The sequence below is a fragment of the Aythya marila genome (genome assembly GCF_965140915.1).
Source record: "Aythya marila genome assembly, chromosome: 15".
Lineage (NCBI taxonomy): Eukaryota > Metazoa > Chordata > Aves > Anseriformes > Anatidae > Aythya > Aythya marila.
In genome coordinates this window covers 9,688,329-9,716,176 of record NC_139056.1, presented here as the reverse complement: position 1 = coordinate 9,716,176, position 27,848 = coordinate 9,688,329, and the positions used below count along the sequence as shown (strand labels likewise).

General features: G+C 40.4%; 3 protein-coding genes across 13 annotated transcripts in view; 2 read left to right on the top strand and 1 right to left on the bottom strand.

Moving 5' to 3' along the window:
• Positions 1-11,290, top strand: part of DNAH3 (dynein axonemal heavy chain 3) — a 65,556-nt gene extending 54,266 nt beyond the window's left edge. Inside the window, exons 57-62 of the mRNA XM_082772722.1 lie at positions 164-318; positions 1,126-1,293; positions 2,638-2,780; positions 3,360-3,564; positions 5,036-5,173; positions 5,357-11,290. Of these exons, the coding sequence (XP_082628848.1) occupies positions 164-318; positions 1,126-1,293; positions 2,638-2,780; positions 3,360-3,564; positions 5,036-5,173; positions 5,357-5,710 (1,163 nt within the window). The 3' untranslated portion in view covers positions 5,711-11,290. The remainder of the gene's footprint in view (positions 1-163; positions 319-1,125; positions 1,294-2,637; positions 2,781-3,359; positions 3,565-5,035; positions 5,174-5,356) is intronic.
• Positions 11,291-11,304: 14 nt separating this feature from the next.
• On the bottom strand, positions 11,305-21,980 carry LYRM1 (LYR motif containing 1). 4 transcript variants are annotated; one of them, XM_082772750.1, is made up of 4 exons: positions 21,939-21,980; positions 14,654-14,812; positions 13,514-13,606; positions 11,305-12,001 (listed from the first exon to the last, which is right to left on the bottom strand). In XM_082772750.1, the coding sequence occupies exons 2-4, from the start codon at positions 14,810-14,812 to the stop codon at positions 11,885-11,887; spliced, it is 369 nt and encodes a 122-aa protein (XP_082628876.1). In that variant the 5' UTR covers positions 21,939-21,980; the 3' UTR covers positions 11,305-11,884. The 4 variants fall into 4 exon arrangements, with proteins under 4 accessions (XP_082628876.1, XP_082628875.1, XP_082628877.1 ...); XM_082772749.1 differs by lacking the exon at positions 21,939-21,980 and adding an exon at positions 21,824-21,910; XM_082772751.1 differs by lacking the exon at positions 21,939-21,980 and adding an exon at positions 17,110-17,180.
• Positions 21,978-27,848, top strand: part of DCUN1D3 (defective in cullin neddylation 1 domain containing 3) — a 26,050-nt gene continuing 20,179 nt past the window's right edge. For 6 of the 8 annotated variants that reach the window (XM_082772747.1, XM_082772743.1, XM_082772742.1 and 3 more), the window contains exon 1: positions 22,407-22,757. The gene's annotated coding sequence lies outside the window, so the exon portion shown is untranslated. Of the gene's footprint in view, positions 22,057-22,406; positions 22,758-27,848 lie in introns of those variants that run through there. The other 2 variants (XM_082772741.1, XM_082772748.1) reach the window with 2 other exon arrangements.

Here is a 27,848-nt window from a genome sequence, read left to right as displayed (position 1 = left end):
GCCTAATTTCCATTGAAACATTGGAAGTGCAGTGCCTAAAATTTTTTTGAAGATCTGTAGCTTCAGTATTTCAGCTTACTGGAGCAATACATTAATGTAAAACTATTTTTATTTGTTCATTAACTTTAATATTTTCATCCTCGTTTTCTCTGTCCTTTCACAGGGGAATGTAACTATGGAGGAAGAGTAACAGATGATAAAGACAGGCGGCTTCTCCTGTCCCTTCTTTCTGTATTCTATAGCAAGGATATAGAGCAGGACAAGTATATGCTTGCACCTGGAGATGACTACTACATACCACCACATGGTCCATATGAGGTGAGGAGATAACAGATATAAACTCTCCCTGAATTGTTGTGAAGAAGTTTATCTACACTGCACTTTTATATGCTAAACACAACAAATAGAAAAAAACAACAACAACAAAAAATGAGATCACAAGGCCATGCCACACTGTACAATTTAAGTATGAAATATGATTCTGGTACTTAATATCACACCAACAGAGATGTAACAATGTACAGTATCTTCCCATATTCTGATGCATGTTGATGCAGAGAGCAACCTCTATGCAGGTTTTCAGTACAGTTCTGGAAAACCAGCACGAGTCAGGCTTAAGGAATTTACAGGGTAGTTCGGTACTCTCCTGCAACCACTTCTGCCTTAATAGCAATGATCGGGGTGAGAAGTTAGAATGGCAGGTATATACTCAATTTTGGCCCCTTTTTCCCTTCTACCAGCTACATGGATATCACAAATAGGTGTGATTTGAGCACACTTATTTAGTCTGCAGTTGTAAGCGTTAAACATTCCTTGCGTGTTCTTTTATGTACATTTATTTTCCATGCTTTCACTTGCTACTTATATGAGTGTAGAAAGAACAATTTCGCAGTGAGTCTTTGAGCAGTTCAAAACGTTTATTTATTTACTTATTTATTTATTTATCTATCTATTTATTTATTTATTTATATTTATCTGTGCAGCCTGGATGTCAATTCCTGGATGGTTTAACTGGGAATTTACATGTGTGGTTCTAAATGGGAATGTTCTAACAAAGTTGGAATTACTGATCATTTATGAATATATTATTGCATAATTTCTGTTATTTAATTGTTTCTTTTACAGTCTTACATTGAATACCTAAGAAGCTTGCCAATTACAACACACCCTGAAGTGTTTGGGCTTCATGAAAATGCAGACATCACCAAGGATAACCAAGAGACTAATCAGCTTTTCACTGGAGTGCTCCTGACCTTACCTAGAGAAGCAGGGGGAGGTGGCAAGTCCCCTCAGGTAACTGGGAAAGAAAGATCAACCTGCAGCCTGGAAAAGTGCCCTTTCCTCTTATGCCTTGGTTCTCAGAGTAATCCAACACCTCTCATCACACGAGTGTTGTGTAGATGTGTAGAGAAGAGGGTGTAGATGCATAGAGAAGTAGATGGATTTGAACTAGAAGAACCTTTAAAGATGGAAGATACAGTAAAGACTTTATATTCAAATAGGTATATCTAGGTATTAAAATACCACACAACCCCACCTAGTTAAATAGAACATGTAATTTGAATAAGAAAATTTCTGTCATATACCGTGTTTTATAACAGCACTTAAAGTGCTTCACTTCAGTCACGAATTGAAGCTAGAGCACAGTTAACAAGCACAGCTCCTAGAGAACCTCAAATCAAATACCTCTCTAGGCACTTCTACAGTATGACATTCAATTTCGGTCTACAGATTTGAATGTTAGAGGTTCATGTACTAGCCTGACATCAACCATTATTGGTTGCATGAGTTTTCCTGTCATCAGTAGGGGACATACTCCAGAGTGCTAGGAAATAATATCAAGCTAGTCAACTGTCAGGCAAGCAATATAGCCATAGCTAGAGGTGAAAGTCTTTGTCCTGGTGAAGTTTGTGCTATAACGGCACTTCCACTCTATTTTATTGTTCATTGAATGCTCAGTTTTTGAGGTATGATTTTTTGCTTTCACTTGGCTGCTTCAGTTTATACAGTCCCAGACTTAAATCTCTGTGTATGACTTGTGTGGCACAAAGACAGGCCAATCTGGCATCTTGTCCTAGTGGCTCAGGTTACTTGGGCCCAATCCATGCCCCTTTGAGATGACTTTTCACACCCCCCTGATATCCTGTATTTTATACACATGGATTCTAGAAAAATTGAATTGATGGAGCCTCATTTCTTGTGAGGGTGTATAGTGATTGTATTCTCTGATGTTTAATGCGCTGAAAATTAAGCTTCTCTCATGGCTGGGATGTTCACATTTTCATTATTCCCATGCTGCATACTTTGTCTTTTCCTTCATTGTGGCAATAGTAGGATTATGCTCATCTGTCCTGCTGCCTGTTACCTCAGAATTTGCCTAAAACCTTTTTGCAAATTAAACTCCAATTGTTAACAAATGTAAAATTATTGAGAAGAGAGAAGGAGCAAGCAGGCACATGCAGAGACAAACAAGATGATGAACAAAGAGAGTATGATCATGTAAGCATTAGGAAAATGGACTAAAATACTTATATGGCTATACAGCAAAAACATAAAGTCCATAATGTTTTGAGGAATTTCTTGAATAGAAATAGGAAAAATGAAAAGTCCTAATTCACAGTAAGTTTGTGATTTCAGAAAACTGTTGAAGATTTGGCACAGGACATCCTAACCAAATTACCAAGTGACTTTGATGTTGAAGAGGTTATGAAGATATACCCAGTACTTTATGAAGAGTCTATGAATACAGTTCTTAGGCAAGAACTGATCCGATTTAACAGGTATGGTTCAATGTTCTGTGTAGCATTCCTAAGACTGAAAAATTCTTGTTTGTCAGTGCTAGCTGCTGACAAGCTTTGAACAGTTAAAAGCCTTTCACAATACATGCTTCTTAAGATGGTAGATTATGCTTTAGATGAACCTTATTAGAAAAACCTGAAAGCCACAGCTGAGTACCTGAATATAGAAACAGAACCTACTTTCTTGGAGTGTGAACTTAAATCAGAATTGAATTTGTTTTGTTGAGATGGGGCAGCCTACATTATTCTTTTTAAGTTATATCAATTACCTTATATTCACAACACACTACATTAGCTACTGTCAGGATCTTAAAACTCTTGTAATTTGATTTCTCTTGTCTAGAACAGGAATTTTCCCTATCTTTCTTTTCTGTATGTGTGTGTGTTTGTTTGCTTTTTCCAAGTTAAATAAGAGTTTTGATTACTACATGTGGGATAAAGATTTTCTGACAGGATATTCCCAAGCTTTGATCAGCCCTTCCTTCAGGTTGGAGTTGGAGGTCTATAGCCAGATAAAAGTATATGTAAATAATGAGGTGGCAATTTCTTTTTTATCTGAAGGCTTACTGAAGTTGTTCGGAGCAGCCTTGTTAATTTAGGCAAAGCCATCAAAGGGCAAGTGTTGATGTCATCTGAACTTGAAGATGTTTTCAACAGCATGCTAATGGGAAAAGTGCCATCAATGTGGACTGTCAAATCCTATCCATCATTGAAGCCGCTGGGCAGCTATGTGTCTGATTTGCTCTGTCGTTTGAACTTCTTCCAGGTAGGCTAAACTGAGACTGACAGGTCTAAAGACTGGGTAGTTGAAAGCTGAATGGATAAAATTTGTATCTGTACTGTCCTCACTCAGCAGTTCCCCCAGTAGCTCCAGATTGTGAACTATTTGCATACATTCATGACCAAATACACACTACATTAATAGCACTGGAATTTGCTGGGCCACTGCTCTGAAGGGTGAGTCCAGGAATATATTCTTTGGTGGTACTCCTGTGCAGCATTTAGTAGTTTCAATTTTTCTACTTCTAGAAGATGTGTTTTATTTTGCATTGATGTCATAATGATTTCTCTGCTCAAAGAACACTGAGCTAGGAGTAAGAATGCTTTAGAAACAAACCTATGGTGTATAAGAGGCACTATTAGATTTTATGTGTGTGACTGAATTTCTTTGAAGTTAAGTAAACAGTGACACAACTTCCACACACCTTTTGAACACGCTAATTGATTCTTTACTCAGCCTTCCATTATTTCCCTCGCATTCTTAGTGTACTCGTTAAATTGCTTAGAGTTTCAGATGTACCTTGAATTGCTGAGGTACTGAGATGTAGTGGAATCCCATGCAAATCATATGACGAGAAACCTAAAAAGAAGTGTCTGGAAGTTTTGTATGAGCAGCAGAGTTTCATGGTTCCTGAATTAGAGTACTATATGAGTTTCTTTAACTTGGCTCCTAATGGCTTAGGCTAGTGTGGGGACATTCTGTCCTTGCCTTTCTGCCTTTGTGATTTCCAACACAGATACTAGTCCAAGATCTCCTTGTCTGGCATCTTTGTATAGGAATGATTTTCACTACAAGGTTCTTATTTGTTGGCTGTAGTGATAGATTGCCCTTATAGTGATAGAAAAAGATACTATGTGAGAAAATCCAACCTTTTTTCATGTTAGGAAATCTGGGTTTACAAGACTGTAAGAGAGGGTATATTGATAAAAGTATTCCTTGTTTGTTTGTTTGCTTATTGCTGACTAGCATCTAGACTCACATTATTTATAACCATAATATGGTTATGCTACTTTTTGAAATTTCTTTCAGTAGCGCTGAGTTCCAGTTGTTGAATGAGTAATTATTTTTGTTACCATCTAAAATAACTGACTTTGGTAATTTGCATATATATTTAGGGACAACGTTTTATATATATATATATATATATATATATATGTATAGTGTGCATTTATATGTATATATATATACATGTCTATATGTATATGTACACACACATATATATGTAATTTATAATAGATATGTGTGTGTGTGTATATATATATGTATAAAATATAGAAATTTATAATATATGAACATATACTGAATGGTAGTATCCAGAGCATCCAATCAAGGCTTAGATCTTATTGTGCTGTTTAACTCTATCTCAGAAAAAGACAACCCTTTCTGGTGAATTTATACAGTGAAGCCACAAAATGTATATTTAATTCTATTTGTTTTTTTTTCTCTCCATATTCAGGACTGGGTCACCAATGGGGCACCCACAGTCTTTTGGCTGTCAGGATTCTACTTCACGCAGTCTTTTTTGACAGGTGTTTTACAAAACTATGCTAGAAAATACACCATACCAATTGACCATATTGGATTTGAATTTGAGGTAAGAAAATGCAGAGGAATTCTGTTTTTCTTGAACAGCTTGAAACATGTTCTGAAGCAGCAGGGAACAGAGTTTTCAAATGAAAAGAAATTGTATTTAAATGAGTAATTTCGGATTATCACGTACAGGATTTAATATACTCCAGATAAAAATAAAATAAAGCAAATGGTTTCATCATTCCAGGTGATGAAAGAGGAGCACACAATGGAAAAAATGCCGGAAGATGGAGCTTATATAAAAGGCCTTTTTTTGGAAGGTGCACGATGGGATAGAGAATCCTTGGTGATTGGAGAATCACTTCCAAAAATCCTGTATGATTCCTTACCCATAATTTGGCTGAAACCTGGAGAAAGTTCTAGATTTCATCATATGAATATCTATTCATGCCCTGTATACAAGACAAGTGCAAGAAGAGGTGTCTTATCTACTACTGGCCACTCAACCAACTATGTTCTTTCAATTGAACTCCCTTCAGACAAGCCCCAGAAACACTGGATAAATCGAGGTGTGGCAGCACTATGCCAGTTAGATGACTGAGAGTATGCAAGTCAAAACACTCATATTTTGTAATTAAAAGATACACTTTACTCCCCAATGGCTGCCTTTATTTTATTTATTTATTTTTTAACATCACTACCTCCTGCTGTCTTTAAAGCAGCTCCCAATTTCCTTTGTTTTTTTAGCCATTCTCAGCCACTAGACAGGAGTGAGTGAAAATAGAACACTGCAAACAGAAACTTATTTCAAAGGCCTGTGCTTTGTCTTGCAATACATCAGAATAAACAGAACTCCCATCAAGCTGTGTGCCATCCACATTATTGCAAATCTTGTGAAATTCTAATATTATCAGCTTGCTGTTGTCATGGCGCCTTTGTTCCCCCAATGAAATTGGGCCCAAAGAGTTTTGCTGCTAATTTTAATGGGAATCTAAGCCAGAGCTCTTGCAAATAGGACTCTCTGGATTTGCTTACAACTTCTGTGTCCCAGGATAATATAGAGCAAGGAGGGAGGGCACAAGCATAGACTGTTCTCAACATGTAAAACTAATCCTCCACTAGAATTAACTGCCAGAGCTGTATTATAGAACTATAATATCTGGCACTCTTTGAACACGTGCCTCAGAACTTCCACGGAAGAATTCTATATACCACATGCATTGGGAACCTGCCATTTCTCAGAGCAGTATACTTGTCTCATAATTTCTTAACTTTCTAATTTCAGTATTACTTACATACATATCCCAAGTACCCGATAAATGGAGCTATGTTTCCTTTCTTCCATAGTCTCAGTTCACTTCTTTGTCTGGCCCTCTTGCATGTGAGACTAATAAACCACCTGATATTTTGTAATTAAGCCTTTCATCAGAGAAGCTCAAGGTAGCTTGCAAACATTAATTAAAAATAAAATAGCCTGAACATCTTCAAAGCGTAATGCAGTAATTAACTAATCCCCACAGCATGCCAAGATGGTACTAAAGATGGATCATTAGACTTTTTGTACACACAGTATAAGGGAAACACAAAGATCAAGACAAGCATTTAAAAACAAAACAAAACAAACGCATAAACATCCACTAATTTCAGGTCTTGTATTTTTTTTTTTTCATTGCCCAAATTGCAGCATTTTAATGACTTGCTTGAAGCCTCACAAAGTCAGAGATGTAGCTTTAATTCAGCAATTCCTAGTATCCTGCTACAGTGATACTACTAGGAACTTATCTGTTGTGTCATGCTTAGCTGTTACAGGAGAAAAGTGTTCATTATTGTTCTATTAACCACTGGTTTGTTTTATATAGCTATTCACGAAATAGCAACGTTTAAGAATGGCAACACACAGGTAAGCAAGAAGTAGTAAGAAGTATTACAGGTATGTTGTACAGTGTTCTACATAATGAAATCCATAGGTAATTAGTACAGTATCTTTATGTATGTACCCTATCTGATGCCTCATAAGTAGTACAGTATGCAGGCATTCAGTGCATCATGATTGCTACATGGTGACTAGAGCAAAGATATCAGCAAGAACACTTAATGGATATTTGTTTTAATAAAGGGAACAGAGGCATACAGGTCTCTCAACTTACTGATAGGGAGAAACTACCTGTAACAATTCAGATGAAATTATGTTTGACACCTACAGCAAAGATAAAATTTGTTGTATATGAATGTTACATGGTCACCCACAATGACATCATTTTTGAGATGAGAACTATATTTCAGAAGTTCTATAAGTAAATTAAGATTAATTAAAATTTCTCCTTTAGAAACATAATCCTTTCTTAGTTTTCATAAAAGTAACACGGACAGTTTCTACTTTTCATATCATTAAAACTAACTGAAATTTAGTACATATTTAAACAAAGTGGTAATTATGATACTTTTGAATGGCTGCATCTAATTGTTGTGATTATCAGATCACTGATTAGGTCACTGTGACATCAGATAAAACAAATCAGTCACTAGCCTGTTTGCACATAGTCCAAGGAGCCTGTACCTGGCTGTAGATCTTTCCTTGTGGATCAGTCAGTTGAGTCACTGCTCTTGAAAGGAGCTTTCTTTTTACATTTGAGCTTATGCATGTAACTGACTCTGATCACTTGATGTGAGAGAAGTTAAAATTTTAGGACTGAGTTTCTCCCTCCTTCTTTGGATAATGCTAGTTCTGTAAACAGTCCTCTAAAGCAAGCCATTATAAATTAAATGCCAGATTCAGTAGTGTATGCTAGCTGAATTATATTTTTTTGAGATCAATTACTTTTGAACCATTGAAAAATATGGAGTCTGTTGTGTGGGTTTCTTTTTACTGTCTTTTCGTGAACAAACACTAGCTGATAGTTATTTAAATGACACAGCTTTGGGTCTTGTTACTTGTTACAGTGGCTTTGCTACTATATTGTGTACAAAGGCTGTGTTGATATTCTAAATGTTTCTTCTGTGTTAATGTTTAGATTTGAGATTAAGGCATCTCTTAGAACATATTTAAAGATGTAATTCAAGGTTTTGTAGATGTGACCAAAATATCTATGTAAGAGAGAAGTCCTTAAGAGAGGGTTCATTTATCTGTCATTTGCTATGTCCCCCTTTGCCAGGGATCAGGTACAGCTGAATTGCTTTAGCTGATGAATACTGAAGTCTTGAAGAGGTATGTGATTTCCTGGGCTGCCCTTACTATTAGAGATAAAGCAGTGGAATTTACTCTGTTAGAGAGATTTTTCTGTGATTCTTTTGATTCTTGAAAATGAACTTCCCAACTTTTTATTGAGCACTGTCTGCACCTTCCTGAAGAATGATACACTCACTGTAAAAGAAGGCAACCCAACTCTTAGTTGGACCAACTTTAATCTCATTATAAAAAGGAAAAAAAAAGGACATATGAAATTCCTTGTAGCAGTAGTAATAGAATTCTTGACTTAAGACTTAAGATTTCCCTTTCTCAATTAGAAACTCGTATTAAACAAACCACACACACACACACAAACCCAACCTGTAATTATTACAAATCATAAATTCTCAGACTTACTAATAACTCAAAGCAGATGGAAAAAAATGCAGTATACAGGCATTACAGAACAAGAGAGATTCGTTCCTTAAAAACAGCAGATAGACTTTCAGCTGGGGATGCTGTAAGACAGGTTAGGTTAGTACATTTTCTCAGGAAATGCAAACTTTTCTTACACCTTATCTGCACAAAAGCTGTTTCAGAAATAGGAAGGATCACATCTGATTTTAACACCGTTGGGCTGCTAAAAGAGAAAAATATACAATGAGAAGGCAAAAAGACAATATAAAGGCCCCAAACTCTTCTACTGACAGGTTCCTGTAAGCTAGAATCCAATTAGAGAAAATAGGGAAAGGTGCAGGTCTCTCCTGTAATTAGTATGCTTGACATTGAATTCATAGGTATGATCGAATAAGTGACTGTCCTATTTGTGGATAAAAGCGGGATATTACTGATATCAGTTCTGACAGACTTGTAGTAGGGCCCCACAAGAGTGAGGTTGCCTTTTTTTCTCCAGATCTAAATGGGATTACAGGAACAAACTTGCATTACTAGGAAGATGTATCAGATGACTGATTCCTTCTTAAACTGTTTTGTGATACTTCACTTGGCATAGATTGGGTCACTGTGGCAACTTAATCAGAATTTCTTCACCCCTAGAAAATATTAAGTGGGCATATTCAGGTTCCAAATCTGACATCTGCTTAAATGATCATTGCATAATGATCTTAAATGACTGTAGTGTTAAGCTTAGGTTTATAAGTGCTCGGCTGCATTTGTTGTAACCTTTCTAATGATGGAGTTAGGGAGAGGATTTCCAGGGAAGAGATATTATTTGGATATTCAAGGCCACATGTCCTGTCAACAAATCACCCATGCATTGTCTACTAGTTACCTTGCAGGAGAGTTTAGGAAGCTGACTCAGGTTTTATTTCTAAAGAATATCCAATTAATCTGACAGGTTATTAGTCTAAAGCATCTCCTGACTAGCATGATAAATTGGAAAGAGACAGTATTTACTGGAAGGAGAGTAAGAGGAGTTAAGGAAGTACAGGAAAGAGTGTACACTGACTGAATCCAGTGCGTGATAAACTCTTAAGAACTCAGAGGCATTTCAGTGCAGCATCTTTTTGCAATTAAAATTAATGTGTAGGAATACTTATTGACAGAAGTTACGTGGTCTTTGGAATTTAAAGGAGTACCAGTTGAGACATCTGCCAACCTTTGACCTCAAAAACAAAGGACTCTTGTTTGAGACTGGTTCTCTTGCCTCATACAGTGTTTAACTTGAGCTGTGAAAGAATGGCTTTGCTCTCCAGCCTTGACAATAGAGTTGATGTAGTCCTTCCTTTAGCTGAACAGCCTGAGGTTTTAACGAATTTCAGTCTTTGCCTCCTGGTGCTAGAAAGTGATGAGGATCAGTCAGCAGTTAATCATTTCTCAAACACTTACTTTGGAAAATTAATAGGCTGTTAAGCATTTAAAAGCATCTCAAATAATGTGCTGCTATTACAGAAGTTCAACTTTAACTGGATTTTCAGTTAAACAAGTTGGATACTCATCTGAGTTTCTGTAGTCTACTTGAGCCTTTTAAAAAATTGAATATTTATATTTCCCTTCAGAAATAAACTTAAATTCATACTGTTATTTCAATTTTGTGTAAAATGTCCATTTTAAGGATGGATGCTCACTCAGGAAAGAGTTGTGACTATAACACAGACAGTCAATTTAGACTGCTTATTTACATGACTGTATGTCTGATGAGTCACAGCATCAGTATCTTCATTAGCCACATAAATTTTAAAAATTAAAAAGATTAAAGTCATAGTTTCATGACAAAGAATAAGCCTAAGCTTTCTTTCAAAACCCTTGTCTCTACAAGGATTGCTTTGGTTCAGCTGGCATATCTCCACATTGATGTATAAGAACTAAGGACAGGAAAGATTGAGAGTTCTTTCAGTGAAGGACTAAGCAGCACATAATGTTATTTTTACTGTCTCTGACTTAACCCTCCTCTTCCTAGGTTAAAGGAGTTTTGTGTTTTCTTTGCATCAGTAAATTTGCAAAGCTCCCACTGACAGGCAAAACAATGGCATTTAACATGTTCAGTGCAAAGTACTTCCCACATAAGGCATTCTAAGGAAATAATTATATGGGAATAGATACCTTTGTGGACTGGAGCCATAAAAGGTAGTCAGAAATGGGACTAGCCAGTACCTGTCATGCTGACTAGCTCTTCTCATTGTTTCCTTGTACTTTCTCATCTGCCTGTTTTTTTTTTTTCCAATCTTGTAAGTACATTCTTGGGGGAAGAACTGTCATTCTGTTCTGTATGTCATCAGTAAAAAACTTAACGTGAACATAATTGCTGAGAAAGCCACGGTGCTGATTTTGTTGAAAGACTAAGCATGTAAAAATGCACAGGGAAGATTAATTACCTTAAGTTTGCTTCTGCAGCGATACCCTTAAGGGAAAGTTTTCAGTCAGTTCATACATGAGAACATGAGGAATCCAACACTGGAATGTTTTGCTCTTAGTTGTGTAATGGGATTCCAAGCTTTGCATTTCATCTCCATGCCCTCTCCAAAGGAAGGTGAAGCTGACATAGAGGCTCCACACCATTCCTGTGCAGTTTGCAAAAAGGAAAAAACAAATGGTGGCATTTCTGCTGTCTCTTTGCTCCTGTTCCCTTAGAAAATACACTTCACCATAAGGGCACTATGAAACCAGCACATTTCTCTAGGGACAACAGGCACAGCAGGAACAGGAGAGGAAGGAGTGCAGCTGCATGTGGCAGTCACCACATTCCCACTTGAATTCATAAGCTCTTGAGGCACTGTGACCCGCCTTATTCTCCCGGACTTTCTTGCTTTTTGCTGACACAAGGCACTGCCTTAACTCAAAATTGAACATATATAATCCTCAAACCTCCAAAGAACCCTGCTACAGATTAACAAATCTGTAAAACTGCTGTAATTTGTCCTGATGCCAAAGTAATCTTCGTATCACACCTCACTCCTTGAGAAGTGCTACTTTTATTGATGAATCAATGGTTGAATAGTATTAGACCAACCTTATCCATCATATGCATTACATCAGTTATCTTTCTGGCCTCAGAAAATGTGGGAGCAAGTGACCAAAACAGCTTTGTTCACAGTTGTGCACAAAAATCACCTGAATTACAGTCCAAACACATCACAGTCCAGTGATGGGTTATGAAATTTCATCATGGGATTTCAGGTATATTGGCTTAGAAATCTTCCTCAACTTTTCCTGCTGTCGAAATGTACGGCCTTGTTTATGGGCAAGACCCATAGGAGGCAGATGAATCTGGAAAAGAAAATCCCATCAGTTAGGTGCGAATGGAGAAACTACCTAAAAAAACCCCACCAAAACCACCACCACCGACAAAAAAATAAAATCAAAGCAAAATAGCATATATACACGTTAGATTTCTTTGAGCTTTAAATACTTTTCTCACACTTTGGAGAGGGTAACTGCACTGTCTTAAACCAGGGTTTTAGATTTCTAGGCAGAGAATTCTCTGAAGAGCGACTAATAGCATGACTTTGAGGCCTTAAACATTGTTTTTATTAAAATCCTATATATTTTAAGCTTTAGTAACTCTGTTCTTCAGTTTGAGATGTTGAAATATGACTGCTGGCACTACTCCAGCACAGCAAGACCCAGAAAACCCTATACATTTCTGAGCACAATTCTTAAAGCTTTACTCATACCCAGCTAGCAAGCTACAAAATAACCCCAAGCTGTGTGTATTGAAAGACTGCCTTCTTATTGTCAGAATTATATATACTATATTCAAATGCACACTCAATGTCATTGATTCTACAAGCAGAAGGCTCGATAGGTGACAGGTTTTTCTTTTGATTGACAAAGTCTTTATACTTTTTAAGACTGGGAGTAGGAGTCTTGCAGCTATATCCCCCCATAAGCAATTGAAAAAATGTAGGTGTTAGCAGTCAGATGCTATTGTTGCTGAAACTATCACCCTTTAAGACAGCTGTTTAGGTGCAAATAGTAGTAAAATTACTGACTAAACCAGCAACAGACATTTCTAGAATCTGAAAAACAATGATCATCCAGTTTATGTGAGAGTGATGATATAGGACTGATCCTTTAAGATTTAGGAGCTGCTGCAGAGCTTATGTTTTGATGCCTGTTTCTAGGAGCACAGCTTGCCAGGTGTGCATTGTTGTTCTGTATACTGGAGCAAAAGAGTGAGCCATGTATGAAAGAGATGCTAAAAATGCCTATTCTATGCAAGCATCTGATAAAGACATAGATTAATTTGTACCATGACCAGCTCAATAATGAAACTATAGATGTGAAAATGGAAACTAATTAACAGGAGTAGGAAGGAAGTCTCTGTGGGATACAGCATAAGGTAATACAGACAGAAATGACTGGACAATGAGGAACCAATATTGCACGGTGCAATAGAAGATACTGTTACAACTTCCAGCAGTTTCACTAATCTAAGGCAGGTTCTTCTCTAGGAACAGGTGAAAAGAATCAGCAAGATAGGAAGGTGTTTTTATAAGACCCGATTTATGTCAGAGAGAATAGTTACAAGTAGTATAGGCTATGAAAGTTATTACATCTATGGCAGATGTAATGAAATATTTTGAATCTGTTTTATTCTCTTTTAATTATGTAGAAAGATGATCAAATGGATTTGATTCTGTTACCTTTTTTTCCTACAAGTCATTGGTCAGTCAAGGCTGCCTAATAGTCACAGTCCCTTGGAGTTTAACTCAGACAACTACATTTAGAGAGCTAAGTGGATACTGATGAAGTCTTTGTGAATAGATTTATACTCACAGGTCTTGGGTAGGGGATGTTATAATGAAGTCCAATTTCTATTCTTGCCTCACATTCTTCTATGCACTGCTTAATCAACTTTGGATCTGTTACCTAAGATTTAGAGTTAAAAATATATATATATTTTTTGTACAAGTACAACAACTAGCAGTTGGAAACTCAAGTATAAATAATGTGGCACAGCCACATGACTTGCTTTTGGGCAATCCCAAGGATACAATGATTTTATTTTGCACATCCATAAAATTTAACATTAGCCTTTGCCATGACACAATAGTTCTAGGCATTAAAGGCCTAGAGGTTGTCAGAACTGACAGTATGGTATGAAAGGAGGGTTTTACCCAAACATGGTATTTTATCCGTAGAAGCAATACACGTATAAACTACCATTACATCCATGAAAAAACATACTCACTCATTCATCACACTGCAAGGTAGCTAGAGGAGAAAAAGAGACTCTTTGGGCTACATTCTGTTATCGTTCCATTGAGAAAATCCCTTTGAAGTCAGAAATACGGTGTTAATTAGGACTTAAATTAGTTTTTATTTTTGCATCAGTGGAATTTAGTCCCACACTGAAATGGGATATAAAAGAATATTATGACCTTGGATTACAAAAAGGACATCTGACTACCATGTAGTCTGTTTTGACCCTTTTGAAAGAATTCTGAAATGTCCTTAAGAAAAAATAAATGAGACTTTTATGAAAAGTGCCAATAATTGCTGCTTTGAAATGAGAAAAACAAGTATAAGATGCTACTGAGCACAACTTGCCTTTGCATGGGTAATGATACACTTTGCTAGCTTTCTAAAAGATCAAAAGGTGCTTCAATTACATGGGCAGTATCTTTGGAATTAACTTCTTTTTCTTGGAGCTTTTTAATGAAAGCTCCAGACCTTTTAGCCTTCTGTAGGAGTTAAAGATCTGAAATGGTTTGAGTTTTCTTATTAAATTTCACCCCTGAAATAATAAACTATAACTCAAATATACCTTATGATGTGTTTATACCAGCATTTCTGGTGGAGGAAATTTGGGGAAATCATTCTTAAATTCATACCTCAGCATCCAGTCACTAAGAGAATACAAAGCACAAAAAAAGAATCATTCAGAAAGTCAAATCTGTAAGGACACCAACTTACATCTTTGTTTTTTCGGAACAATGTTTTGGCTTCATTCTTAATGTAATCTTTCTCTTTAAGAGTTTCTTCTACCTGTCCTGATGCTGATTGCCATTTTTTGGCTATCCGGAATATCTTGCGGTAAAGGCCAAGAACTTCTTGTCGAGTAACGGGTGTCATCTAAAAAACAAACAAACAAAGAAAATAACACAAAAGTCCAAATGTATACATGAACACTTGGGCTGTTAAAAAGGCCACCAAACCTAGTTTTTCACACAATTGAATTAGTGCAAAAATATTTCCACCATCTAAAGGTCTGCTGTGTCTTATGAGAAGAACTGAAATAGCTGTAAGCAATAATGAGCTGATGAAAGCTGAAGACTCAGTCCATTCAAGCATTTAAACTAATACTTAAATCTGCCTCCATTCAAACAGCTTGAGCTCCTGCTCAAAGTTAAGCACCTGCTGTAGTGCTTTGCTGAATCAGAGTCCTGGTTCCAGAATGGCCAGATTTTGTTTCCCTGCTATTTTGCAACAGACATTGGGCAAGTCACCGAAACTCTTACCGAGTGTCCCCTTTTCTAGTGTAACAATGCTGACCCTGTCTTTGCAAAGTGCCTTGAGACCTGTGAATACAGTACGTGGTAAAACCACTACAATATTGCTGGAAACCAGTATCGGTGTCAGCTGCCGAGAAGCTTGTTCATGATACCATTACAGTATGTAGTAACGATTCAGCTGGAGTTTGATGTGATGAAAAGGTGATGAAAGCAATGTTATCTAAGCACTGCAACAGAGGCAGACTACCTGCAGATTTAGGAAAGTCCTGATTGTCTTGATTTTCAGAGAGCTGACTGCCTGCTGAGCCCCCTGAATCAGCCTCCAAGTGTGCTGGGAATCTTTATCAGAAATCAAAAGTGAAATCCTATTCTCATTCTATGTAAATTAGTACTTTGTCCTGGAACCAGTGCCATGACTTCATCCCAGACCAGAAACATCCTAGAGACAAATGCACTGCTGGATTAGCAAGACCGCTCTTCCCCAGAGTCAGATTCTACTCCACGTGGGTTAGATTTGCTGAAACCATGACTTCTGCTTTAGGAATTGTCAAAGGCACCTTACTGTCCAAAAGGAAAACGCAGCAGGACTGCAAAGTGAGTAAGTGTATGGGTGCAATGAGGAACAAGAGTCAGGGAGAGGACATCTGAAGGTCTCAGGATCCATTTGCCAACCTGGAGCTCTGGTTACTGTGGCTAAAGCTACCCTGCAATCAGACCTGTGCACTGGAAATGGTTCCTCTGAAGTTTGGAGCAGGGTAATTCAGTCTGAGCTGTCCTCTGGAGGAAGCACTCTCTGCCTTAGTGGTACAGAAAATCTGCAAAACTTTCACAACTTGGTATTTATCTCCCTGCAGTCTGTGGGAACTCCTGTTACTGTGGAAAGCACAAGAGGGTTTTGAATCAGGCCATAGAGCTCTCAAGGGGCTGCAGCCGCCCTTCAGGTAATATTGCAGCACAGCCCTCCTGTTGCTTCACACGTTCACACGATCTTTCCCTTACCAAATTTGGTTACAGATGCTAACCTGAAGACCGGATTTGGCTCACAGTTTTTTTGCTAAGAAATCCAAACTTTTAACTCCTAGCCCTTTTTGTCTTAAGCATTGCCATGATCTAAAGGCTTGTTTCATGAACTCCATTGTGGACCTGAAGAAGTATAGATATAAAACTATTTTTATCTGGTTCTTAAGACAGAACATTTTTGTATTCATATTTTAAAACGTTTAACCAATCGTATATTTTCCCCACATATAAAAATGATCCTTCCTACCCAGAAGAAATTATTTCTAGCAAATGTTTAGGAAACAAATATTTGCAATAAAGAAGATAGGTAGTCCCGACTCATCAAACACTTTGGAATGAATGCTTCGCTTTATCCACTCTACAGCTCCGTTTCAGGCAAATAAATAAATAAATAAATAAATAGTCATACTCAAAGCTATGCATGCACTTGTATCTGAAAAATCATCGCTTCCCTCTGCTGAGTGCGTTATTTTCCAGAGAATGAACAGCTCAGTTACGAGGGCTGACCTGGCACAAGCCGAGTCCCAGATCATGGCCTCACCTCCAGCCCCTCCTGGCCTCACCCCGTTGCTTTCATTCGAGGGTGTCACCTCTGGCGTTGCTGCTAATGCTCTTTGTTCCCTGATGACAGCTACTAAAAGGGAGTTCTGAACTGGAGAATTTGAGCTTAGGTTCTCATGTAATCCATACAGCAAAAATAACAGGAATAATTTCAGGGGAAAAAAAGTTTAGAATCCAGGATTAAACTCTGACCTATGCATCAGACAATTTCTGAGGCACAGCTCAGGGCCATACATGCCCTTAGCTCGGAGCTGTAATCACACCTACTGCTTTTGGATTTTGACTAAAACTTTTTTTTTTTTTTTAAATCCCCAAGGGTTGCTTCTGCTTCTCCACCTTGAATTTACTTTTTCCTTTCTTTCATTTCTCAGTGTTGGAATGGATACAGGGCTGCACAGCCCCTCATTGAGATACCGGCTGCAGTTTTGCATGGTTGCTTCTCCTTCCTGCATATGATAGATGATGTAGAACACATTAAGCAGATTTCCAGGTATACTCAGCAACCAGCTGCTCCCATAGGTGATTCTAGTCAACAATTTCTACAATACAGACCTCCTCATAAACCATTCCTGCAGAGATACAGAAATGAAGGTGTGAGGAGCTCACCCTCACTATCCTCTCCACCCCCTCACTATCATGGGCAAGGATGAGAGTAAAGTGGATGACATTCAAAGCATGGGTCAGACTCTGATCTCAGAGTGTAAACATGGAGTAATGCCACTGAGAAAGCAAAATTATTTTCAACATGGAACATCGTAAAAGAAACTGAAATCATTTTCCTTGGTATAAACAGAGCCCACACGGCCAGAAACGTAAGTGACGGTACAAGTCACGTATTAGGTGCAATTTCATCAAGTGACGCTACTTGTATTAGTTTTGTGGGTGTGCAAAATGACTGAGTGGGACAGAAAGGAAGATAAGGGAAGCTTTCATGTCCTCTTACTTACTCATCTTGGCATTTAAATCATAATTATATTTCACATCTCTGGAATGCTAAGTGGATGTTACACCACTTTCCCACTAACATTCATCTTGTGGTAGTCACACCCGTTGTTTAACTTCTACCACCCTTCATTTCATGGCAAAATTCAGCCCACAGATGTTAACCACAGGCGTTTTTGTCAAGAAGTACAGGGCTATTGTATTAGCTGAGCAAATCTCAGGTGTTTACTGCAACAAAACAAACAGGGAGAGGTCAAAGGTAGGTCTGCATGCACAAACATATCAATGGGAAAAGTGGCACCCTGGTTTTGAGCTGATTGCTAGAATTAAGCCTTTGGAAATAAGCCAAGTGTTGGCTTCCAAGCAAGCATCTGCTGGATGCTGAGGCAGAGCTCTGACAATGCAGCATTGTATGGTTCTTTTGATCTACATGCAAACCCCTGTTATCAGCATGCAGATCAAGCACATGAAACATCCCAGTGTATCCAAACCTGCAAAGGAGGCTTGAGCACTTAATGAGTTACTGCATGACGAAAATGCAAATTTTTTTTGTGTTAATTAAAACAAATAGTCCTTTAGACTATAAAATGCAATAGCGAGTTCATCTTTCAGGAAACAAATATACATGCCTTTGGTTTTTTGGATGGTTTAGGCAAAAGTTCAATGATCTGAATAATCAGTGAAACACCTGTCTTCTTTTGGTATTTGCAGGTTTGCATAGAATTCACATTAAAAGTTTATTAAAAAAAAAAAAAAGGGAAGGAATCTGTCAGAGGCACAATAAGGTGACCCCAACAGTGCAGAGTCAAAACGAAGATAGGACAGAGGGTAAGCTGCATAGATACCAAATACTCATATACGAGCACCTAAATTAGAGCTGCTTCCCAGCGATAGATGCTTGGCTAAGAATGCATGTCCAGCACCTTCCTCCTACCTGCACAGCTCCTCTGCTGAAGTTGTAAGTCTATTTTATTTCATCCTTTCAAGTCAGTTATTAGCTACTCAATTTAAACATCAAATCTGCCAGCAGTGAGTGTATAAAGGATTGTAGGAAACAAAGGGTGAAAGTAATAGCCCATGGAGAAAAGGATATTCTAAAACATTTTATCTCTTCTTTTACATCCCAGCTAACTAGGGCATGCATTAGTAACACACAGACGCTTAGTGCTGATGCTGGAACCACATTTGCTCAGGGAAGAAGAAGGTGGAAAAGAACCCTGTGTGGAAGCATTTGAAAAGCACATTTGAACTTCTCAGCTGTGAAGTGTTTTATTTAGGACCAACACAATTTCAATTTGAGAGCTAGGTTGCTACTGTCAAGGACTCCTAAAGACAAGACAGACTGCTGGGCTGACTGCTTATGGAAATAAGTAACATAACTCAAAAGCACAATGTAGTGACATTATAGTATAGAACATGCTCAGCTTCAGCCCGTATGAGAATCTCTACCTCGTATTTTCAAATGTACCCTTTGGCTAACTTGTATTTGAAGAGATGCAAAAAATTGCATAGCTAAATTGCATAGCTAAATTATACCACTTAACTAAGCTAATGCAACAGATAATCAATCACTCATTTCACAGCTATCCACAGCAACTGCAGGTCAGTAACCCGTATTCATGTTTTGTGCAAGTTTGCCAAAGCAAGTCCGCTGCTCTTAAGGGACAACAGCTGGCACCGTGAGTCGTAAGGGGTCACAGACTCCTGTGATAGCTGTGCAGGTCGCTACCTTCCAGAGATACTAAATTTAAAAATCCACTTTCCACAAAAGTAATTTAATCTTCTTCTACTCAAATCAAAGACATAGTGGCTTTTAGCAGCTAGTATGCTGCAAACATTTGACCACATGTGGATGCATTCTGTAGTTAGCAAAGTGGCAACTTTGTTTGATTTTCATTTTTGATCCAATATTTGTTCCTTTTTTATTTTTTTGATTCAGACAAAACCAAATCACAGTGAAGCTTCAATTACAGCTAAACTATTCCATTCAATCACAGCTAAAGTATTCCACGGTGAATAACAAACTAAACTTCACATGGTGAACAACAAACTAAAATGAAAGATCGTATTCTTCCATGATGATGTTACATTCTCATTTTTACCAGTGATGCAAAACCTTTACATTTCAAGAAATTTCCATTAAGGATTAATTTCATTCCAAGTATTTCTAATTGTTTCCACCTACATATTATGGTCAAAAATCTAAGCAGGTTTGGTGAAAAAGTTATTGAAACAAGTTGTTCAGTAATGGTATCAGGAAACAAGGTGACTTTCAAATGGTTTTACATTTTGTTATGCTAGTATCTTTTTGTTGGCAAATTGAAGTGATCTGAAACACTAAACACCTCTTAACTAGCCTAAGTCTTTGTACTTATGCTGTTGAACAGCTGGGATGAGAACTCCACCATTCTATTCATGCCTGGGATTTTTGACTGAACTTGGATCTCTTTTAAGCTTTCTCCTACACATGGAGCAGCCTTTTGATCAGAAAAAGGAAACCAAATGCAAAAAGAATATAATTATATAGTAAAAGGAAGGGCTTGGGTTTTATCACCAGTTTTCCCATGTAATTTCAAGTAGGTGAAAGTGCAGAAAATTAGGATTCTATAACATTATCTTCATTTGAATAAATGAAAGTAGAAACCCTTAAGTACTTCCCTTAGATCACAGAGTTTTCATTCTCTTAGTCTGAGGCTGTTGAGGCATTATCTGGATTTTGTAGACATACTCTCGCTCTGGGGGTGCCTCTTGTGCTTCAGTAGCCTCAGGAAGGAAATACAAATGCTGATTTAGACTGTAGAGAGGAGGATTTAAAGCAGAAAAAATTGCTTTAAATACTCATTAATTTTCTGTTAAAAGGCATGTAGTTTCCAGGTAAATCCTAAAGCAATATGAACTTGTCTCTAGTGTCATGCAACCCTGTCACTCATAATTTCATATTTAAAAATGTTTTCTCCTCGTGCTTATTTCTTTATTAGTCATAAACAGAGAAAGAGGTTTTAATGCAGTGCAACAAATTTAGCAGAGAAAATAAAAGTCTCAGCTATCCTTGAATGGCCTTCCTTATATAATATTATTGATGCATACAAAAATATAGCAACATAGACAGAAAACCCAGCATACGTTTATGCACCTTATTCATACATTGGCTTTAAGCCAAATGCAACTGAGTGTATGAATACAAGTATTTCCCAGCACTGGAACCGCTCCCAAACTCGAGAACAGGTATAAATATTAATGCCAGCAGAGGAACAATCCTCCCTGCCCCCTTTCTCCTTTCATTCCTTGGTGCATTTATGAACATTGTGCTTCAGTTTCCAAACACTGTTGTGCAAAAGCTTCCACACATATGCTACTAAAGATTTTTAGTTGTAATTTGAGAACTATAGCAGGACATATTTTGAAAAAAATATTTGCTTTTTGGAAATCAAGTGTATGAATTCCATTCAAATTCTTAAGTTTTGCTAAGTATCAACAGTATTTGCATTTGACTGTCCTGGGTTGGCATATGGATTGGTTTTGGGCCCTTCTGCCTCATGGGCTGCACCTGGGGCACTGAAACACAGCTGTGCACAGCGACACCTGTCTGAGTGCCCTCATGTTTTTGGGAAAGGACACTCAGGGCAGGTGGTGCAAGAGATGGAGGACACCCTGGTCTATCTTGGACATGACACTGCAGCCACTCCAGCACTCTGCAGGGAGCTGGGCAGGGGAGGAAACCGGTGGGTTAAGGGGTGCTGTGGAGCTTGACTGTGCCTGGCGCTGCCAATGCTCAAATCACACAATCACAGAACGGTTCGGGCTGGAAGGGACCTTAAAGATCCCCAGTTCCCCCCTGCCCTGGGCAGGGACACCTCCAACCCAGCCCCAAGCGCTGCCAGGGCCGGGCCAGCCCCAGCCACAAAATGGCGGCGGCCGCCCCCTCCCTCCACCCCCCCCCGCCCGGCCGCCGGGGGGCGCTGCAGGCGGGGCACCCCCTGCCCCCTGCCGGCCGGGGCGCAACCAACGCGTGCAGCTGGGGGGGGGGCAGCACCCCAAATCTCCCCTTTCCCCCTCCCCTCCGCCTTCTCCCCCGCGCCTCCTTCCCCCCTTTTCCCCCTCCCTTTACCTCCACGCCTCGGCTCTCCGCCACCCCTCTCCGCACCCTCCCCGCGGCGGCTCGGCCCCTCTCCACCCCCGCGGCGCTCCGGCGGTGGGCTGCGCCTCGCCCTCCCTGCCCTCACCGTGCGTGCGGCGTCGGGCACGCAGCCTTACGTCGCGCCGCGCCGCCAGCTGACTGCTCGCCTCCCGGAAGTGATGCGGGGAGGGGGGGAGGCCGGCCGCCTCGCCGGGAGCGCGGCGGTGAGTGAGGGAGCGGCGGCACCGCCGGGGGAGTGGGGGGGGGTGCCGGGACCGGGGGGCTCCGGAGGGCTCCGCGCCGCCCCTCGGCCCCGCTCGGGCGCTGAGAGGGCTCCCCCCGGCCGCCTGCCCCTGCCGCTGGGGCGTCCCGCAGCCCCGGGGCTCGCAGCCCCAGCGCGGAGCGGCCCCGTCCCGAGCGCTTCGGACCGGCCGGGCCCAGGCCTGAGGGGGCTGAGGGAGGTGGGGGGGGTGAGGCACGGGGCGGCCGGGCACGGGGCGGCCCTGCCCGGCTTTGTGCGGGCGGTCCGTGAGGCCCCTGAGGTGCTGGGCGGCGGGGGGATGAAAGGCAGAGGGAGCGGGCCGCGGAGGAGCCGGCTGCCCGGGCAGCGCTCGGTTTTTATTTCCCTCCTTTCGGCTTTTGCTCCCTCTGCGGAGCGTGCCTCGCTCCCCGCCTGCTCCTCCTGCCTGGGAGGGCTGGCTCGGGCCACTCACTCTGCGGGGCTGTGCTGAGGCTCACAGCCCGCCTGCCACAACTCCTGCGTGGTCAGGGCTTGAAGCAACGTTGGTTGAAGGGATGTGCCGGTCCTGTCAGAGCCATGGTCGCTGGGTCGTCTCCTGAGCATCCCTTATGGAGTTAATGCTGCTGGTGTCGATAACCGAAGAGCCTGATGCCAAGTACTCCAATATACATTGATCCACAGCTGGTAACTTCTTTTTAAATGGTGACATCCGCAGAATAACTGACGGGGTAATGGTGTCAGTGCTCTGAAGGGCTGTAGTGGCACAGACAAAAAGCACAGAGCTGACTGAACCTTTCCAAAAGCTGCTGACAGGCCTCAGTGGCTGTTGGAGGTTTGTTGCGCGCTCTGTCTTTTCTGGGAGAACAGATGATCAGAAGATATCTCTTCTAAACACATTCTGATTATCTGTGTGAGAGCCTCTTTGTCAAGCAGTTAATGTGTGACTAAGGTATTAGTGTTTCAGCTGGGCTTGCAGTGGGCAGAGAGGAGGTCTGAGTGCTGGTGTTTCCTTGGGCACATCTGAAGTCTGCTGCGTGCTCTCCTGGTGTAAGATACTCTTCAGAAGAGGAAATGGTCCCGTGATTAATGCTGTGTGTGAAAGCAGGGAGATGTGCCTTCACGTTCTTGTCTATTCTGTAGCTTGTCTGTAAAATCTTGTACCTTCCCTGCACAGGCGTTACCTAATGGTCTGTGGAAAACCTTCACAGCCCTTTATGTGACAGGCAGCCTGAAGCTTAAAGCAAAGATTTTCTGCAGATCAGCAGAAAAAGGAGAGCTTGTGATCTGTGTTGAATTAGTTCAGATTAGTATAACTGGCTTTACAGCCTTACTGCAAATATCAGCTCTTGTAATGATTTCTAAAATCCTGATTATTTCCTAATAGCAAGTTCTATGGGGACATGAATGGTTATCATCCTTAAACAATTTTGCAGGACTCGTAATGGGGGAAACTTACAGCTGTGATACTGCTTGACTGCTCAACGTGATGTTTTTGAAACTGCTTTCAGCTTGAGACTGATAACCTGCAATGTGATCTGTAATCTCTTTTGAGGCTGAGTTAGGTATCTTCTCTGCAGGATTTCTTGCTTTATTTTGGAGTCAGACACTGTCACGTTCATAGTAAATTGTAGCCAATTTGTGTCAGCACTTCTTATAATTTGTTGATCTTGGAAATTCATTTTAATTACATCTTGCTTCTATTTAGCATTAAATAACATGAAAGAAAAAGATGATTTAGTGAATTAAGGCTGATTTTGCATCAAAACCCAGAACAGCTCTTTTGGAAGGCTTTAATTTAGTTATAGAAGTGTGTACTGAGGAAGAGAGGCTGCCAGAGCATTTGGTGGACTTCTAAGACAAAGGGACTTGTTCTGACAAATTGTGTGTGGTTGAGGGGGAGGGTCTGTTCTGCTCGGTCCTTTGGTTCACCTTAACGACTGGGAAGAAAATCGTGTATGTTGTGTGGATGTGTACTGGGGCAGGGGAGTATCAAGTAGACAGAAAGGAGGTGGAGGAATGAGAGATGGACATGACTACTCCAACACTCTGAGCTGTGTAAACTTGCATTTCCTCGTGGCAGAAAATGATGGTAGGGGGGCTTGGTATAAGCAGATGCACATTTGTGATCTGCAGGAGTTTGAGTACCCCAGTACTGCTCAGAACTGTCCCATGCTGTGGCACTCTCTTTTCTTTCCTGGGCATGGGGAAGTGTCCATCGGTGTAATTAATGTAGAGCCTCAGGGCGCTGTAAAACCCATCATCCTGTTGTTTTGGCTGTTTGTGAGAACTTTCGAAGCACAGGAACAATGTCATTATTCCATTAGGCGCAGGAGTCTGTAGTAACGAAGGGAACAGGAAAACTCTGAGTAAGAAGAGACTGTAAAATTAGAGGTGTGGGGTGTCAGGAAAACAGTGCTTTCTTTCATCCTCATCCTTAAAAATAAAAGAGGAGCTGAAGGTTGCCAGCCAGAACTTTTGGAGACTGAAAGCACAATCTGTAAACACTTGAGGGACTCGCTAGTCACGAGATAAGGGGGAACCCTTTAACAGCCTTCAGCAGAATTCCCTGGCTGGGCTCCTTCTCTCTGGCTCTTTCTCCCTAGGGGTCTGCCTCTTATCTCACTGGCTTCCTTTCCTTTATTGGCCTCTGACTAATAGGCTTTGTCTTGTGGTTACTGGAAGTCTAATAATTCCTTTTGTCTCTTCCCTCTTCCTCCTTTTAAAAATACTAGATTAAATGGCTCTAATGTTTTGCAGATTATCTGTGGTGGTGACATGGATTAATTGTATGCTTGACTCTAACTTACTCAGCAGTAATGACATAGTAGCTCGACTCGAAACAATGGTAATTTCATGGCGACTTGCATTAGCAAATGTTGCCTTTCTGGTAAAGAGCCACCTGCAATTTACTGCCTGTAAACACAGGACACTCGTAAGCTGTCTGTGCCGGCTGTCTTGGTGTCTTCTGTACCATCAGTCCAGAAGCAGTCTCAAGCACGTTGTGTGAAGCGCTTGGCTCAGTCAGCTATTTTTTTTTTTTTTAAGCTGTAGTTTGAGTCTGGTAATTACAGATCTGGGTTGAAGCCCTCCCAGGGAATGATCAGAAAACCCAAGGCTTGCGGACGTGCTCGCATCGTTTGCTTCCACCTCAGCCTCCCCCTTGCATGAAAAGGTTTTGAGGAGCTGCTCAGCGTAGGTAACTGCCTGTTGGTGAGCTGCTGGAGCACCCCGGGGTGCTGGGGGTTGGCAAACCAGAGGGGAGCTCCCTTTGCCCTACCCCAGTGCCGTGTTCTTCGTGATGACATAAGGAGCTTCTCGCTGCCACAGGTAGCTGTGGTGTGACGCTTCTATGTTCTGATCTCAGTGTTAACCAGACCAGAGGAAATACAGGGGGAAAAGGTGAATGAAAGCTTCGTGCCCAAAAGGTAATGCGAGAACAAGGCTGCTTAGACTTGGTTCGTGCGCATTTTATCCCTGTCTGGGGGGACAGCTCTCCCATCAAATGAAGGAAGGAGAGGATCAGGCTTTTATTTAATTGTAATGCTTCTCTACGTGAAGAGCGATGGTTAGGGGATGACTTAGTTGTATTAAAGAACTCTTTCACAGAGGTAGGAGTACTGTAGAGAAACTAACAAAGACATAGGTGGTAAGGCAGGATGCCAGTAAACAGAACGAGCTGTGATAATCTTCTGGTGTCTCAGAAAGAATAGTTATAAATGCTGTTCTGTCTGTGACATCTGTTTTGTGAAAGACAAAACTTACTTAGCAAAATGTGAGAATGCTGTTACTGACCTTCTGTCACAGCTTTTTATTCCCAAAAAGTCAGGCTGCTGAAGACGGTATGACAGTCGTAGTTATTTGTTGTCTCACTTTTCCTACTTAGTGTCTGTGTTGTTTTTTTTTTTAAACCAAAAGGATTTTTGTGCTCCTGAAAAATGCCAGTCTTATTTTTGCATCCAAGTAGTAGCAGCAAGTGACAGTTTTCATTTCTTACTCTGAATTTTTTTAGTGTAACACAGCTTCTCCTTTTGCAGTTTTGAAACGTCTAATGCTGTCAGTCTTTTGTTTTAAAGTGAGAGGGAGAAAATCATCATAGCACCTAATGGATATAGGAGGCGTGTGTAGCTTAGTAATAGACTCATAAATCCAAATGTCCTCGAACTTGGTCATATGCTGACTGTTCAGTATTTTCAGTACAAATGAGTCTGTGCAGAGATCCTCAAGTACTCTGCGCTTAAATGGGTGGTCTAAAAATGCCAAGGGTCTGATCTGTGAAGTATACCAGCTTCAGGCACGGTTGCCTGGGCCTGGAGTTAGTGATTATATTTCTTAAAAGACACAGGGATAGATACCTGCACACCTTGACAATTTTCTTAAATAAATTGTTATTGAGTGAAATCAAGGGTAAGTCAAAATTTATTTCAAAAGTGTGTTGGTCAAAGCTGCCACTGGGCTCGAAAAGAAGAGCTGAGAGTCTTTGTTACTGATGACCAAGTTGAAGTATTCAAAGGATCTCCTTTGAAGCTGTTGATACAGTTAGCATCTAAATAGTGCTGCATCCTTTGTACAGTGTGAAGTGCCCTGTAATAAGGAAATCAGTAGAAAGAACTAAGGTCTCTGCGGGTGGCTTTGTGTATTTTTTGCTTTAAAAACTGCAGCTGGAATTTTAAAAATCCAAGCACATGCTCTTAAAATGCTTTTAGATTTCAGTTTGCTTTAGGCCTTTCACTTAGCGCAATTCTTTGTACGTAACTTAAATATTATTTCAATATTTACATGGTCGGCTGGTCATGAAGTTCCTACACAGCTGTATGAAATGAGTGATTCTTCTGGCTGGCAGCCCGTAAGCTACATTACGCTTTACCAAGAAGGCTAGCAGGGCTTCTGTAAACGTCTTGTGAGCATCTGATGCCAGAATTGACCTCAGGAGATGGTCTGGCTCTCGTCTCTGGGCCTGTCCCTTCTCTGGCCTGGTGGGTGGGTGTGTGGTTCGAGGTTCTCACGGCTGCCTTCAGACGTGCTGGAGGTGGGACACTGCTGATCAGAGCTGCTAGGAGGGCTTTCTGCTTGTGTGTGGTTCATGTAGTTTTCTTCGTTGTTGTGAGCAGTAAGAAATAGAAAGCTACTGACTTGCTACATCACTTTTAAGCATATCTCATTGTTACAGGAGTCACTGATTAGCTACACGAATTACATTCGCTCAACATGCCATGTGGAGGTACCTCAGCTGCTTCAAGATGAAGTCTGCCAGCCAAACTTGGAGCAAAAGAAAATCCACACACACTGAACTCAGTTCAAAAGAAAATATTTTTCCATTGCAGAGTGCATTGTAGACTGAGGTGGTTTCTCAAAGTTATTCTGGTTTGGCTGCAGGACAGTCACAGATTTCTGTAATTTACAGAATTGACTGAGGCAGAATAAAGTAAATATTTGTACCACAGTAACTCTCAGATGTTTACAGTGCGATGCATCTGTGTCAGATATCTGAGGATCACGGTTTCTGTTGGTTCCCTAAGCTGCAGCTTTGCTGTAGTGAGGTGAGCTGGCTGTGTCTGAGCACAAAGGAGCTCCTGCCCTGGCGTGTGCTGCTTCATTCATAATACACATCGAAGTGGTAAAGGTCTGTCATGCTGTGCAAAAGTTACGGTGAACCCTGGAAAAATGAGGAAGGAATATTGTTATACAGTATTTTACATGTTAAAGGAAAAAAGAAGTCATTAAATGATGATTTGCTTTCCTTGCAAGTGCTGGACTTTGGAAGTTGTATGGATTTTT

Bases quoted from the DNA above. Each gene is read 5' to 3' on its own strand.
- LYRM1 (XM_082772750.1), bottom strand. From the start codon at position 14,812: ATGACACCCGTTACTCGACAAGAAGTTCTTGGCCTTTACCGCAAGATA. The intron at 13,607-14,653 runs GTAAGTTGGTGT...TCTAAATCTTAG, and splicing joins TGTTCCGAAAAAACAAAGAT to GTAACAGATCCAAAGTTGAT. The intron at 12,002-13,513 runs GTGAGTATAAAT...TTTCTTTTCCAG, and splicing joins ACATCCCCTACCCAAGACCT to ATTCATCTGCCTCCTATGGG.